Here is a 15,580-nt window from a genome sequence, read left to right as displayed (position 1 = left end):
ATAATATATAGTGAAATTTAACTTCAAGGACTTGGAACAATTACAAAAAGTTTTTGGGTTTACATTACGATATTTTCACGATACCTCCATTTATTCCTACAGGATGAAAAATAAGTTTCCACGATTTTAAAGCTTGCACTGGCCGGCAAAAACTTGCGCATAAAATCTAATTTTCGTAAGTCGGAGTTCCTGTATCTTCATTTTAAAAAAAATTGCAGCAATCTACTGAAGTTTTTTGCTTTGGCAAGTTTCTTAGTTCCGGAGGTGTATTCTTATTTTTTTCCATAAAATAAGGACCTTGAGAGGAATTTTGGCTGCACTATAGCTGTCACCTTCATTGCTTTCTTACTGGACATCAGGTATTTGTTCCTCCAGAATGTCTACGTCATTTTCCAATCTTTTTGCAATAGCTTCAGCAACCTGGTCTGCTCTTTAAATACTTTTCCTAAAAAAAAACAAAATAATACGTTATGTAATTATTACTATATCCTTACACATACAAATCCAAATTAGTTGTGCATAAAAACTGTATATGGAATAATCATAGTATACTTGCTGACAGAATTTTTAGAGAAGTACAAGGGATAAATGAAGAAAAGTTGAATTTCAGGGTTGGGCAGTGAATGAATGATTTGCAGATAGTTCACACTGATTTTGAAAGAGTGCTGTTTTTTTTTTGGAGGGGGGGGGTTATAGATGCCCAACATTATACCCTTGGTACAAGGTTGTGGAAATAAGCAGGATGTCGCAGTATTTAAAACCCACATTTGCAGGCACACCTCATGGAAGAATGAGGAATGTGCAGGGTCACACCTTTTGCCCATCTTTTTTCCTTTTATAACAGCATGTACCTTTTGAGGAGTTTGGAATAATCTCACCATCACAATACAGCTCTTTTGATGGTAGTCTGTTGGAATCAGCATTATACAATGCTGATTCCAAAAAACCAACAGCATCACCTTGTCAGCACTTAGTTGTGCTTTTACCATTTTTTTTTGGAGGGTGGTGATTCTGTATGCTTCCATTGTTTTGACATTTGTTTAGTTTCAGGATCATAGTGATGGATCCAAGTTGCATCCATGGTGACTACCCATGAAAATAACTTCTTGCTTGCCCTGGCACATTAACATTTCATGTGCACGTTGTGCCCTTTCCTTCTGATAAGAGGTCAGGCACCTGGGAACCTATCTAGCAGACACTTTACTCATATGCAATTGTTGATGGGTGATGTTTTCCACAGACCCTACACTAATTTGGAGCTTTGCAGCTAGTTATTTGACAATAATAAGCAATTTTCCAAAATTAAGGCCTCAATTTTTGCAGCAACCCTATTCTGTTAAAACTGTCAGCAAACTCATTAATGGAAAACTATTGAGCTGAGTGCTTGCATTTGTGTTACTACAATTAATAGTGCCATCTCTACTTGAACTTAGTGGAAAGGTGTGATTCTGTCATTCCTTATTTTATTTTGCCACATAATAGCTGTGATTATTTGGAAAGATTGCAAATGGAATGCAATGAAGTCATTTATGCTATTACTTTATTATTCATGTTTCAGGGTCTGAATCTTCAAGAAGTCAGTGTTCCAGAAACTCAGTAATTTCTTCTTGCATACACTTTCCTTATTAGAATTGATGGCCTAGACCAGCACTATTTAAGATGTTGCAACATTTATATTTCTTTCATTCTCTTAAAGTTGCATTAGCAGTTACTTCTGATTCTAGTTTTAGCTGAGCCACAGCTACTGGCTAGCCCATTGAGAGCTGCATTCTTTTCTAGGCTTCCAAAAGTAAATTAAGAAAAGAAAATAACATCACTTTCTTCTAAAAGTAATTTATATCTAAATTTGAGTATGTGTATACATACATTTATTTACAAAAAAGAAAAAAATTTGGCATATGTGAAAATTCTTTCCTTTACCTCTGCTCAGTTTCCTCTTCAACTATTCACATAACATCAGGATCTAACATTATGTATTGCAGTTAGTCTTCCACAAGATTTTTTTCTTTTCTGAAGGAAGACAAAAAAAAATTAACTCAAAACAAATTATATTGTTCACACTTAGATTTTATATCTTAAATTTATTCAGGTAATCAACAAGAGGGGAAAAATTTGTGATACGGAATGTCACACTGAAAATATACATTAAATCTTTTTAATTAACATTTGAATAATATGGAAACTATTCAAATACAACTAATTCCCAACATTGAGAGTTAATTCTTTCCTAGCACGTGCTTGTAAAGCAGCAATTTATTTCCTACAGATGTAATGTTTAAAAAAGGGTTAACATTCTTAAATGAAATTTGTAGTAATGTTAAAGGTCAACAAAACAATTTATGCTTAAACAATAATTTTATTTATCCAAAAAAATTAACTTTTGAAATGAAGCAAATTATAAAAATTATCTGTCATACAAATGTTGAAGAATGTTGTATTCATCATAGACTGAGTGGCACACTCGTTGGAAGCAAGAGTAGTCTTCTTCCAAAATGCTTAGTCTTGTTTCCAAGATAGGTGTTTCTTTAAGTTTTGTGACAGCATGTATAAGCATTTTTTAAAATCTATATAAACTTTTCTAGTGTGCTAGAAATTTGAATCTTGTGACTCAAATTAATTGCTTTCTGTGTTAAAGCTTCGTCAATCCCCTCAAGAGTGAAGGAATGAACAAGTTTCAGCTGTCGAACCTTCCTCAGCTCCTTCACATTGTCATTTCAATGAAGTCTTCATTGTGTACTTTAAGCAGATCTGTGACATAGGTTGTAGAAACCTCAAGCTGCAATTGGTTAGCAACATTATGATAACTTCTGTTTCATTTTGTAAGATTTCTGTTGGTCCTTGAAATCCTTCAAAGTTAGTTAGTTAGTTATTTGGTTTTTAGGAGCATTAGCAACTAAGGCCATATTGCTCCGGGATATGCGGTGGTCATTCCCTGACCTTTCCACATCCTCCGTATTTGGTGGTGACGGGCTCGAACCCCGGTCTAATCAAGAAGCGTGTGCTATGCACTGCTGCTCCTTCCCACCTGGCTACGGAGGCGCCTTTCAAAGTTAGTAAAGTGATGGCAGTTTATTCTAAACACATTTCCTGTTCTGCATAATTTTGTCCTGCTCATTTTGTTATTTTGACTCCATTTAAAATACGGAATTCTTTAGGAGTTGGACTTATCTCTGCCTAAATGCATATGGTTTTGAAATGCTGTATTTATGAATGTTTAGCATTTATTTATTGCAATTAATGTTCATATTTGATTTTGTTGATACTTGGGGAAAAAACTCTTAAGGCAGGAACTGCCTGTATACTATAAACAAAGCAAATGTGCAGCGAATTAATCATTGCAGTTTTACTGCAGGAGCAGCAAAAAAAAAAAAAAAAAAAAAAAATCCAAACTAATTAACAGGCCTTTGTTGAAACCATATAAATTTAGGAGGGCTACCTGGTCATTTTATCTGTTTTTGTGGCCAGCAGGGTTTGTGGGATTTATTGGTGCAAGGGTTACTAAAGCCATAATGAACCTATTACTCTTTGATATGTTAAACAAGATGTTCAGATTAGATGATATATTTGTTCATTTTCAGGAAATTGAAGTTTAATATCTGGTTGGTCTCCAAGGATCTGCTGTAAAGTAAGTTTATTAGAGGAATATAAATATGAAGAGAAAGCTGTTAGTTCTCTCCAGTATATCAAGGCCATTCAAGGATTAAGTATTTTACTGGGAGTTTGACAATTGCTACATAGTGGAGGCTCACCACATGTGAATAGGTAATTATGGATTAGATGGGTATGTCAAATCCACAATCTGGCAAGTAAAACTTCTTTCCTATTCTCTTAGGCTTGATAGCCACTGCTTGTGATAATTTAATCTGGAAGAGCTTATTGCATTTTTTCTCCCGTCAAATGGATAGCAAATTTTCCTACCAGTGCAGTGTATGCGCTTGAAATCTAAGGTGTCTGGTGTTCCTGGCAACAAAATCTGCTTGTTAGTTTCTTGTGATTCCAGAATGTCCAGGAATCCAAGTGAAGATTATTTTTTGCCTGTTTGCAAGGAGCTGCACTAACTTTATTCGAATTTGTTGTAATAATGGATGACTGGAAGGAAGCTCACACTGAAAAGCAGATACAGCACTTAAGAAATCAGTGTAGATAATGATTTGAGGATATAAAGACTAATTTACCTCTCTAAAGCTATCAGGATGGCATACAGTTCTGCAGTGTAAGTGCTGCACTCCAAAAGGAGCTGCTGAAATATTGTAATATTTGGAAGAAATACAGCTGCGCCAACTTTACTGCCTGTCCTGGAACAATCTGTAATTTGGGTAAAACTAGAGAACTGAAAGGTGAGATGCATGGATTTGCTTAATACTGAAATTTAGGAGTAAATTTTTTGCCAATGTTTGAAATGTTTATCAGCGTGTGCCAAAGGTATTTGTCATAGTGGTGAACTGTGCTAACATCTGGAATTACACTATTCATATTTAGATTGGGATGTAAATTTTGTTTTTGGCAGACATGAATTGCTGCTGTTTTTGCTTTGAAAGTCTATATCAGGGATGACCAACTGAATTTGCAATGCAATCTAATTAAGAATTTGCAGATAAAGGAACCACTAGGTGGCAGTGATCAGTGTACTGATGTGGGATTTACTTAAAGATTTAATTACCATCAGGGGTAAAGGAAAGGGTTTTTGCTTCCGTAAAGGTGAGTACAGTGGTCTCCGACAGTTTTTAAATTCTGTACAGTGGGATCGACTGACGATGTTACCAACAGTAAATTCTAAGTGGGAAGCATTCAAGGAATTAATCGTGGAAGCTACTAAAAGTTTCATGCCTACTAAGAAATATTATTCAAGGTTTAGGCCTAAATGGTTATCTAATGAGACTCGTAACAGAGAAGAAAAATGCATGGGATGCAATATAAATTATCAAGCGACTCAGAAGCCTATGGCAGATTACGAGAAATCCTTGGCAAAAGATGCTAAGAAAAACAGCAAGGATTTCTTTACTTATATAAACTCTAAAAGGAAGGGGATGAATCTGATCGGTCCACTTGACATCGATGGTTCGACTGTTGATGATCCTGCTCAGATAGCAAACAAACTGAATGAGTATTTTGCATCTACATTCACACATGAGGAATTAAGGTTTGAAAATGGTAGAAGGTTATCAAATTGTAGCAGGATACTTAATGATTTTGTAATAACTGAAAGCAAAGTGGAGGAGAAATTGTTGAAGTTAAACATGGGGTGGATGGGATCTATCCAGTTATACTAAAGGAGGCAGCAAAGCAACTAAGCAAACCCTTAGCCATAATTATGAGAGCGTCCTTGGACTCAGGGGAGGTTCCCACGGACTGGAGATGTGCAAATGTATCCCCAATTCACAAAGGGGGATCGAAGGGTGACACGAATAATTACAGACCAGTTAGTTTAACTTCTGTTCCGGGTAAAATAATGGAGTCACTGGTTAAAGATGCATTGCAGGATCATCTAGACAAGACTGCAGCAATAATTCAGACACAGCATGGGTTTGTTAAGGGAAGGTCTTGTCTGACAAATTTGATAGGATATTATGATGCGGTTACAAAGGAACTGGATGCAAAAAATAATTTTGATATCATATATTTGGATTTCAGGAAAAATTTTATCAATGATATTGACACTGTTGCGCATGGAAGATTATTGTACAAATTGGAGCAGAATGGTATTAAGGGTAAGTTGCTACAATGGATAAAAGGATGGTTAAGTGGGAGAAGACAGAGGGTGGTAATCAATGGGTGCTGCTCTTCTTGGACTAATGTTATTAGTGGAGTCCCACAGGGTTCGGTGTTAGGTCCACTGTTGTTTTGTATATTTATCAATGATATTGATGAAGGTATATCAGGCCTAGTGTCGAAGTTTGCAGATGATGCAAAGGTTGGCAGGGTTGTTAATGACAGTAATGGCAGTGTACTACTGCAACAGGATCTGGATAATTTGGGCAGATGGGCTAAGAAGTGGCAACTGAAGTTTAACCTTGGAAAATGCAAAGTACTGCATATGGGTAGAAGTAACCCCAGAGAAACGTACCAACTGTGTGGTACTACACTTAAGGTGGTAGAAAATGAAAAAGACCTGGGAGTAATTGTGCAATCAGATATGTAGTTTTCTGAGCAATGCAGACAGGCTGTCAGGGCAGGTCATGGGGTTTTGTCAATGATATATAGGAATTTTGCTAGCAGGGAAAAGGAGGTGATTATCCCTCTGTATAAGGCAATGGTCAGGCCACGCCTTGAGTACTGCGTACAGGTCTGGAGGCCTCATTTTAGAAGGATGTAGATTTACTTGAGCATGTACAGAGAAGGGCAACAAGATTGGTGAGGGGAATGAAGGGATCCTCTTACCAAGAGAGGTTTAAGGTCTGCAAATTGCAGTGGCTGGAGACTAGGCACCTGCGCAGTGATCTGATTGAAGTGTATAAGGCCTTGAATGGGTTGAGAATGCTGAATTCTAATGGGATCCTTCCACTTGTTCAGATTACTAACCTAAGGGGGCATTAAATTCAAATTAAGAAAAGACAGATGTACGGAAATTTGCCTTTACCAGCAGGTGGTTAATTGCTGGAACAAACTTCCATCTGTCGTTGTGGAAGTTGATAGGTTGAATAAATTTAAGGAGGAACTGGACAGGCATTTGGAGGGAATGGTGTTTTTTTTTTTTTGGCTGATGCTGCATAAGCTCATACACTTGCTTTCTTGCATCACATGCCACTACTACTACTTTTTTCTTCAAAATGTGCAGCAATCAAACTTCTCAACAATTTCATGGCATATGGTTAAAAAAGTTAATCAACACATTGTTTTATAAAGTTTAAATACAATTCAGAATTATTTTAAATTAAGATATCTTTAAATTTATATGAAATTTGTATCTTCATGTCATCTGCCGAGCTTTCAAAATTGGGGATATACTGTGATAAGGCCAACAGTAAAGAATATTCTGTGTGCAAGTCCCGTAAGAGTACGGAGATTCTTCGTCCATTTCAAATATGGAGGACAATTCACATGATTTGTGGAACCAAAACAGGAATTTAAAAGTTCACTGCATTTTTTTACATTTGGATACTTCTCTTGGCAAACACATTTAAGTCTTTCCGTTGATGACAATCTTTTAGGAAGATATTGTTTCGCAATGTAAATTTAATTTAAGTAATATTTTCTGTGTGAAAAATCTCGGCAGACTTTTTCTGCAATTTGTTTCATGTCTAAGTCGACACCGAATGGATAAGAAATATATTGAACAATGTCTTCAACTGTTTTAAAATCAAATTTGGATTCAAAATCATCCACAACTTTCAATTTCAGAAACAGGATATTGCATCTGGTGAGTATGGGCTTGGCACACACACACACCCAAGGTCCTGAACTGGATATCTTTCTTTGGTGATTTCTCTCTCTCAGGGTAACTCAACTTTTTTGGCTGGTGTAGCATAAGCCTCAAGCTTCCTTGTACCATATGGCTAATAAAAATATTAATAAAAAATATATTTTTGCAAATGATCTTACATTAAAAACAAATCAGCTCTCCACTCTCTTCTTTGGTGATTCTCTCTCTCTCTCTCTCTCTCTCTCTCTCTCTCTCTCTCTCTCTCTCTCTCTCTCTCTCTCTCTCTCAGGGTAACTCAACTTTTTTGGCTGGTGTAGCATAAGCCTCAAGCTTCCTTGTACCATATGGCTAATAAAAATATTAATAAAAAATATATTTTTGCAAATGATCTTACATTAAAAACAAATCAGCTCTCCACTAAACTCTCAGGGAACTCACTTTGAAAATTCAGTTGCATCTTAGAATCCCCTAACTTGTCACAAAAAAATGACATGGTAGCAACAGAGAATGGAAAACTGAAATTATGACAGATTAATCACATATTACATAAGAATCAATGCAAGAGATTGAAAACAGTATTTGACAAGCAAAAATTAGTATTCTGCTGAATAAACTCCTAAGCTACACCAGAAGGCTCCTTGCTTTTTCAGTAAGTTACAAGCATTAAGTTGGTGACAGCATCACATCACCTGACAGGCCCATGTCAAAATATTTAATCCTGGTAATTCACAGGTTGGAAACTAGCAGTTGTTGTTGTTGTTTGTTATTTGGTTTTTAGGAGCATTAGCAACTAAGGCCATATTGCTCCGGGAATATGCGGTGGTCATTCCCTGACCTTTCTGCATCCTCCGTATTTGGTGGTGACGGGCTCGAACCCCGGTCTAATCAAGAAGCGTGTGCTGAAACTAGCAGTTGCATTTTGTAACTTCCAAATGATGTCATTTGTATGAGTTTGTTTATACTTTCACTTTGTAAGCTTTGCATTGGACTGCAAGGCTATGTGATATTGTTTATATTACTCCATTGTTTCTGTCCAAGTAGATTACAGTGTAGTGAAACACTGCTTTTCATCACAATAGCATGTTTTCCCTATCTAAAAGCTCAAAAAGTTCACCACTTGCCTACGTGGGTATTATCAGGAAAAAAAAAAAAAAATTCAGGTAGTGTGGCTATGAATGGTAAATCAGCTAATTCTTGAATTTTTATGTTTACCATATTTGCTTCATATACAGGAAATAAAAAATTAATTTTTTTTTCCCACACTGAAATATGTTGATTTCTTGGTGCTTTTTATACATATGGGCTTGAATAATGCAATGTATCATGCAATTAATGTCTGCACAAACTATCAGAGATATTCTTCCTATTTTATGTTACCAATATTTTTTCTGAAAATAATTAAGTTTTTAAAAATGGGTCAATTAAGTTTTTTTAATACTTTTTATTAAATATTAAAATTAATTTGGAGTCATCAGGTTACATGATACTAGTATTACAAAAGTGGGTAATACTACTATTGGGTTAAAGACTGGAACAGGCACAAATTTAATTTATATATATATATATATATATATTAATTAAATATTTATTTATATTTAAATATAAATCAGTGGTAGTAGTGGGTTGATATGCTAAATAAGCAGTGCCTGTGCCGCCATCGGTTCCATTCTTTTCTTTATATAAGCTGGTTAAACTTACATTATGTCAGTGGTGTGGCTCTGATCTAGAGTGCTGTTTGTTCTATAAATTATTTCTCTCTGCATAAGGACCACCGCCATGCAAATCCTCTGCATTGGTGGATCGATCGGAGGAGGAATGGGTGATTAGGTTCTTCGATCTTTTCGCCTTTGTGACGATTTGTATGGTGACTGAAATGCAGATATTCCATGACCATTATTGGCCTCGTGGTCCTCTGTCGATATGGGGCATAATGGTTAGTCTATTATTTTGATATTTTGTTTTGCTTTCAGTAGTTCTTTTAACCCTTTTTTGGTGATATTTCACATTTTTCGGAACTGGTACCTTCGAGGGGGGTACCGCTAAATCATATTATAATTGGCATTATTTTAAATTTGACATTTGTTTTATTAATTGGATTTAAATTGCTAAATTATATAGGGTACAATCGGCTACTGTTTGTCTTATTACCTTTACTTTCCTGTTTGGTTTATTTTATTTTACGTTATTTTATGTTAATATTTCGCTCTACATGTTTGCCATACTACTGGCTTATGTTTTAATTTCGTTTTATTTTGAATTATCGTATATATATATATATATACACACACACACACACAGTCGATTCCGGTTATTTGGGACACATCGGGACTAGTGCATTTTGGCCCGATTAAGTGGCTGCCCCAATTATCCGAAGTTTCACGTAAATAGTTAAAAACACAATGTATCCCCCCCCCATTTTACAATTGGTTCGCTGTACAATCAAATCACATTACGACGAACTTGCCATAGTAAAGTACCGTTCACTAACGATGTGTAGTAAGCGCCAGCCATTGTGATCACGTTTGTGAATTGAATTTTAATTCTATTAAACAGCGTTTCTAATTAGAGAAAATAGGAGGAATATTATACAGGCTATAAAAGCAAAGATATATTAAGCACAAATTTACCCTTTATTACCTTACCAATTAAATGATACATGAAAATTGGAATAATTAATACGTACTGTAATATGTACATACAAACTAGTTGACATTTCTGTTCACTGACATTTGTGGGTGGGGGAGGTTAAAATTTAAAACAGTAAAAAGATAAGCAATCAATAACAAAGAACACGGCACACACAAATTGCAAGTAACAAAATACGTGCAAGTGAGAACCGAGTAACAAGCTACAAAGCTTTAAAAATAGGAATGAAGAGAAGATTCTGAAAATTAATTTTTTTTATATGATTGAAGATTTCATGGAAGTGTAAACACATTTCACCATAATAACCCACACAATTCCAGCTGTCTGTATTATCGCAAATTCAGTAAGATCGAGTTTACTGTCCGTTTATGATAGATTTCACTAACAGAAAAGCCCAATAAATAGGTGACTGCTAATTGTTTTATGGTTGCGACCTCCAGAATTTTGACCGAACCATGTAGGGTAATCTCCAGTGCTGCAGCTGCAGTCTCCTGCCCCAATTAAACGGCATGCTGTCCCAATTAAGTGAAGTAACCCCTAGCTATTTTCTCGATTGGTTTCTGTTTTTTAAGATTTGCCCCGATTAACTGGTGGCCCAAATAACCGGAATCCACTGTATTTCAAATTACTTAAAAAGGAAATACTGTGTTGATGCTTAACATCAACATAGTATTTCTATGAAGTAAAACTTACTTACTTTATTAATTCTCTTTCTCGATTTTCTAGCTGCAGTGCATAAGCAGTCAGTTTCGTATAAAAACTATTAACTCTCTCCAGTAGATTCTGATTGTGAAGTTCTCTAACATCCTTTGCATCCTGTAATTCATCCAACTTTCTAATTAAACTTTCCATAGATGGAAGATGTTCTTCCTGCTCAACATTCTTCATATGGTTTTGCACTTCTCCTTTCCATAAAGCCTACAATTATAACAAGCACATTAATAAACATTTTAGATAAAACTTATTTTGAAAAATTTAAGTGTTACCTAGAAATTAGTTCACTAGCTTAAAAAAAAAAAGACAGGTTTAATCTCCTAGTGACAGTCAAATGAGATTATTTTGAAATACAGGCCATAAAATTTGACTTGACTAAATTCATGTTCCCTTCTAATTTATAGGGTAATAAAAAAATAAACTCATAGCATATGTACTTTATCTGTGTATGCAATAATTTCCATCATGCACTTTTTTATTACATAATAAAAAAAAGCATATTTTAATTTCCATTTTCTGTTTATTAAAAATGGATTACAGCCACTCCTGACTTAAGAGTTGCATTCCACAGAACTTCCCTTCAAATTCAGCACTGTGTGCTGAATTTGATTGAAGCAAAATTTGATCGAAGAACATGCAAATAGAATTATTTATTCAAATTTTTTTTTCTCATGCACTTGAAAAATTACAAGTGTACAAAATAACAATTTCAAAAAGAGGAGACGGGCATGTCAGCAAAGTTTACTTTTCGAGCATCATTGCAAGAATTAACTCTCCAGGTGATAAGCAGTTTCTCTGCAGAATCAGCACTGGTGATTTCACTGCATACTTTAACGTTTTGGAAACCAGTGCGATGCTCGAACCTATTAAACCAGCCAGTGCTGGCCACGTATTTATCCTTAATATCTTCATAAACACTTCTTGCTTTTGCTTGACCATTACAATATTGGACTCAGGGGCACTTGATTCTGAATTTGAAATAGCTTTTCCATCTTTGATATAGCATCTGAATGCTGTTTTGTGAAGACCCAATTCTGTGCAACAGATGACAAACTTTGCCCTGCTTCTTACTTCATTTTTGTTTCATTTCCTAGCACTGCCAGCTGGTCCCTTCATCACTGTAATAAGTAAATAGGAATGAATAAGATTCTGAAAATTTGTTTTTTATATGATGGAAGATTTCAGTGAAGGAACTTATTTCATTGTAATAGCATAACGTAAAACCCACTGAATTTCAGTTATCGGTATTATCACAAATGCAATAAGATTGAGTTTAGAACTGTATTGTATACAGAAGGCACATTGCTGTATACAACTCCCTTCATGGTTACAAGCCAGGGGTTTACCTGTTTATAATATTGTGCTAACAGAAAAGCCCAATAAACCAGAAAGTGGACATTGTTTTATGGTAGTGACCTTGAGAAATATGCTTTAGAAAAATATCACAAAGGTGTTCAAAATTAATTCTTATAACGGAACATACGACAATGATGAAAGTGTAGGTCATTTTCATTATAAAAATGACCTTTTAGAGAGATAAATAGCTTAGTTATATAGCAAATTTCAACTTGAGGTCTTGGAATGAATTGCCAAAAAAACCAATGTGTTATTGTGTTCACATTACGACATTTTCACGATACCTCCATTTATTCCTATGGGATGCAAAAACTTATGTAAAGTTGACTTGAGTATTATGCAAGCCGGGGAGTGCCTGTATTATAAATTTCTTAAAAATCAATCATTAAAACAAAATAGTTTTACTTAATAAATTTACTATACTATTTATGAATATTTAATACAAATCAGAAAGTTTTAATAATATAATTGTAATAATTTATATTTGAGGTCTAATGATCTAAATAACTGCATACCTGATCAATGCATCATTTGGTTCAGTAACTAGATGCAAATTATTTTATAAATTAATGTCAAATGAGACTGATATTGAACCTGGTATATTTCATTGTAGAAAATAATTGCTCACATCTGTATGTGCTTTAAATAACAATATTAATTTTAATGTGCAAAATTTAAGTTAGACTAAAATCAACAAACCAAAAAATGAGGCATGGGATAGAACTTGTGCAAAAGTAAACAGCAAGATAGGATATGAGAGATCTGCTGTAGAGTGGAAGGTGCTGAAGAGCTTGCAACAGCTGCATAAACAAAAGGCTATTGGTCTAATAAAATTAGAAGAATGGTGTAGACAGGAAGAACTGAGTGAAAACAGGAATTTATAGACAAAGTTAACTTCCTGGACAGGAGAAGCAAGGAAAATCGAAATTGGCTTTGAGGAAATCGAAATAGAAGGGAAAAATGGAAAGGCACTTGGACCTGGAGGAATGAAAATGGAGTTACTAAAATACGGAGGAGGGAAAATTATCTCACTGCTCACAATACTTTTAACAAAATATGTAAAGGAGAAATACCACCAGAGATGACACTGGGATGCCACTTCTGTGTTTAAAGAGGGAATAGAAGTTGCTCATATTAGAGGAATTTGCTTTAAAACTAATTGGAAAGCTTTTTAGTGGGATACTGAAAACTAAACTAGAGAAAGAAATAAGGATTTTGGAAGAGAAGTGTGGATTTACAGCTGGGTGGTCCTGTATTGACCATTTATTCATAGTCAAGCAGATTCTGGAAAAACAAAGCTACTGGACAGGATATAGTATTAGTGTTCATTGACTTGGAAAAAGCTTATGAGTGTCCAAAGAAAGATGCTGTGGATTGCAATAGGAAAAATATCAATAAAACAACCACTGATTGACATAATTAGAAAAATATACAAAAATAACACTTGCTATATTAAAATTGGGTCAGAGATATCAAGGAAATTCAAAACGGCAAAAGGTTTGCTACAGTTTATCCCCCACATTATTCAAGTTGTACTTGGAAGTGACTTTGAAGGTTTGGCACAAAAAATGCAGACTAATGAGATTGTGGTTGTGAGAGCTCACAACCATAACCCCTCAATTTATGATCCCTCAGACAGTACGGATGAGGTAAATTTACGTACCTTACAACTATCCTTTCTTACTCCTAAAATGAATGCTGACACATTTAATAGACAGACCTTGTATACAAAAACTCGTTAAATATTTGTGACCAAATGCACATTACTTCAAAAATGCCTTTCATACAACGTAAATACCAAATTCGCTCGCGTATGTATTATATTTGTTTTGTAATAAATATCTGCACCTCTCATCAATTTTCTTTGGCTATTATTCAAGAAGAGTTATGTTACAAATTTCTACACCACATACATAATTTAATTTAAAAAGGAGCATGACTTCAGCTGAATGGATCAGGTTTGTAGAATTAAACAACATGCATATCAATGTGGCAATTAATTTTGTTAACCAGAAACATTCTAGGAAACGGGAATCATTTGCACAAACCCACCATAAACCATGCCCACCTTCTGTTGCTAACATTTCAATCCAGGAGTCCCCACCACACTAAACTTTCCAGCCTCAAATATGGCTTTAATTTTGCGGTCAAAAGTAACCGATACCCCATCAGGGACGGCATTATAGAATTAGATAACTTTGGAACCACCCAGAAAAAATAATTTTCATGAAACAAATGCTATCAAACTCCCACCACACATCCCAACCCAATATAACCAAACAACAAATTAATTTACGTAAGTTAAAAAATAACCCTAACATCACTGTTCAAAAAGCCGATAAAAGTGACAATCACCATTCTAGATAAACAGGTTCATGTAAATAGAACACAACAAATCCTCCCAGACACCCAAACCTATAAAATTGACAATTACACACTAGTTCAAAATTAAAAAAAATAAACTAGACATCTTACTCAGAGAGCTAAGAGCTAACCATGAAATAAATTTACATACCTTACAACAAATTGGCATCTGTAATAACATCCTTTGCAAATTAATCTTCCTTCCTGGTAAAGATTATCTCCCCTCTCATGAAGCTTTCTAAATTTAGAGTTTATAATACATGTCAAACTTTTGAATGCATAATACCCATAACAATTTCAGATAATGATTTGTTAGCCTCCTTTGATATGTTGACCTAAATTTCACCTTACAAGCCTTATGTGATCTAACTTCGGATAATACTTTAACCAGCTGCACTTAACTTAATATCGAGGCAGTGTTAGGTGGGTCGGAAAACTGCTAGCTTGGGGGGGGGAGACAAAGACCAACAGATTGACAGTAGCCACTGGCAGAGGTAAAAGAGATTCTTGCACTGCTTCTATTAGAATGAGCAGAAGCCTGAAAAACAAGATGCATGATATTTCAGAGACTGCTGGGAGCCATTGCGGTACAAGTAAACACAGGGGTGGTGTTAGGGTAGCTAAGAATAGAAACAGGTGCAGGTATACTTGCGTGTACACCAATGCTAGGAGTTTAGTAAATAAATTTGATGAATTTGAGGTATTGCTCAAAACATCAAAGGCAGATATTGTTGGGATATCAGAGACGTGGTGTCACACAGATATAAGGGATGCAGAACTGGAATTTGGGGAGTACAACGTCTACAGAAAGGATAGACAGGATAGGAAGGGGGGAGGGGTTATGCTATTAGTTAAGAAACACATAAAAACAAAGGAAGTGAAGCCAGTCGACATCGCTGGACAGTGCAGTGTTGAGTCAGTTTGGTGTGACATAAGCATTGGGAGATCAAAATTGAGAGTAGGAGTGTGCTATAGGCCTAATGACTCTGATGAGTATGATAAGAAACTGTACAGGGAAATAGAGTGGGCCAGTAAATCAGAGAGTCTTATAATGGGGGATTTTAATTTCCCAGATATTGACTGGAATTTGTGGGTTGGTCACTCACACACTAGCAAGGCTTTTGTGGATTTATTGGATGA

General features: G+C 35.3%; 1 protein-coding gene across 1 annotated transcript in view; it reads right to left on the bottom strand.

The window, feature by feature from the left end:
- Positions 1 to 432: 432 nt before the first annotated feature.
- Positions 433 to 15,580, bottom strand: part of LOC150075854 (mitogen-activated protein kinase kinase kinase 12-like) — a 61,667-nt gene continuing 46,519 nt past the window's right edge. The window contains exons 8-9 of the mRNA XM_090387906.1: positions 10,704 to 10,924; positions 433 to 445 (exon numbers count right to left, since the gene is read on the bottom strand). Of these exons, the coding sequence (XP_090244032.1) occupies positions 433 to 445; positions 10,704 to 10,924 (234 nt within the window). The remainder of the gene's footprint in view (positions 446 to 10,703; positions 10,925 to 15,580) is intronic.

The sequence above is a fragment of the Mastigoproctus giganteus genome, chromosome 13 (assembly GCF_048544385.1).
Source record: "Mastigoproctus giganteus isolate SK-2022 chromosome 13, ASM4854438v1, whole genome shotgun sequence".
Lineage (NCBI taxonomy): Eukaryota > Metazoa > Arthropoda > Arachnida > Uropygi > Thelyphonidae > Mastigoproctus > Mastigoproctus giganteus.
The sequence above is the reverse complement of the archived record's forward strand: the minus strand, read 5'-3'. Positions and strand labels throughout refer to the sequence as shown.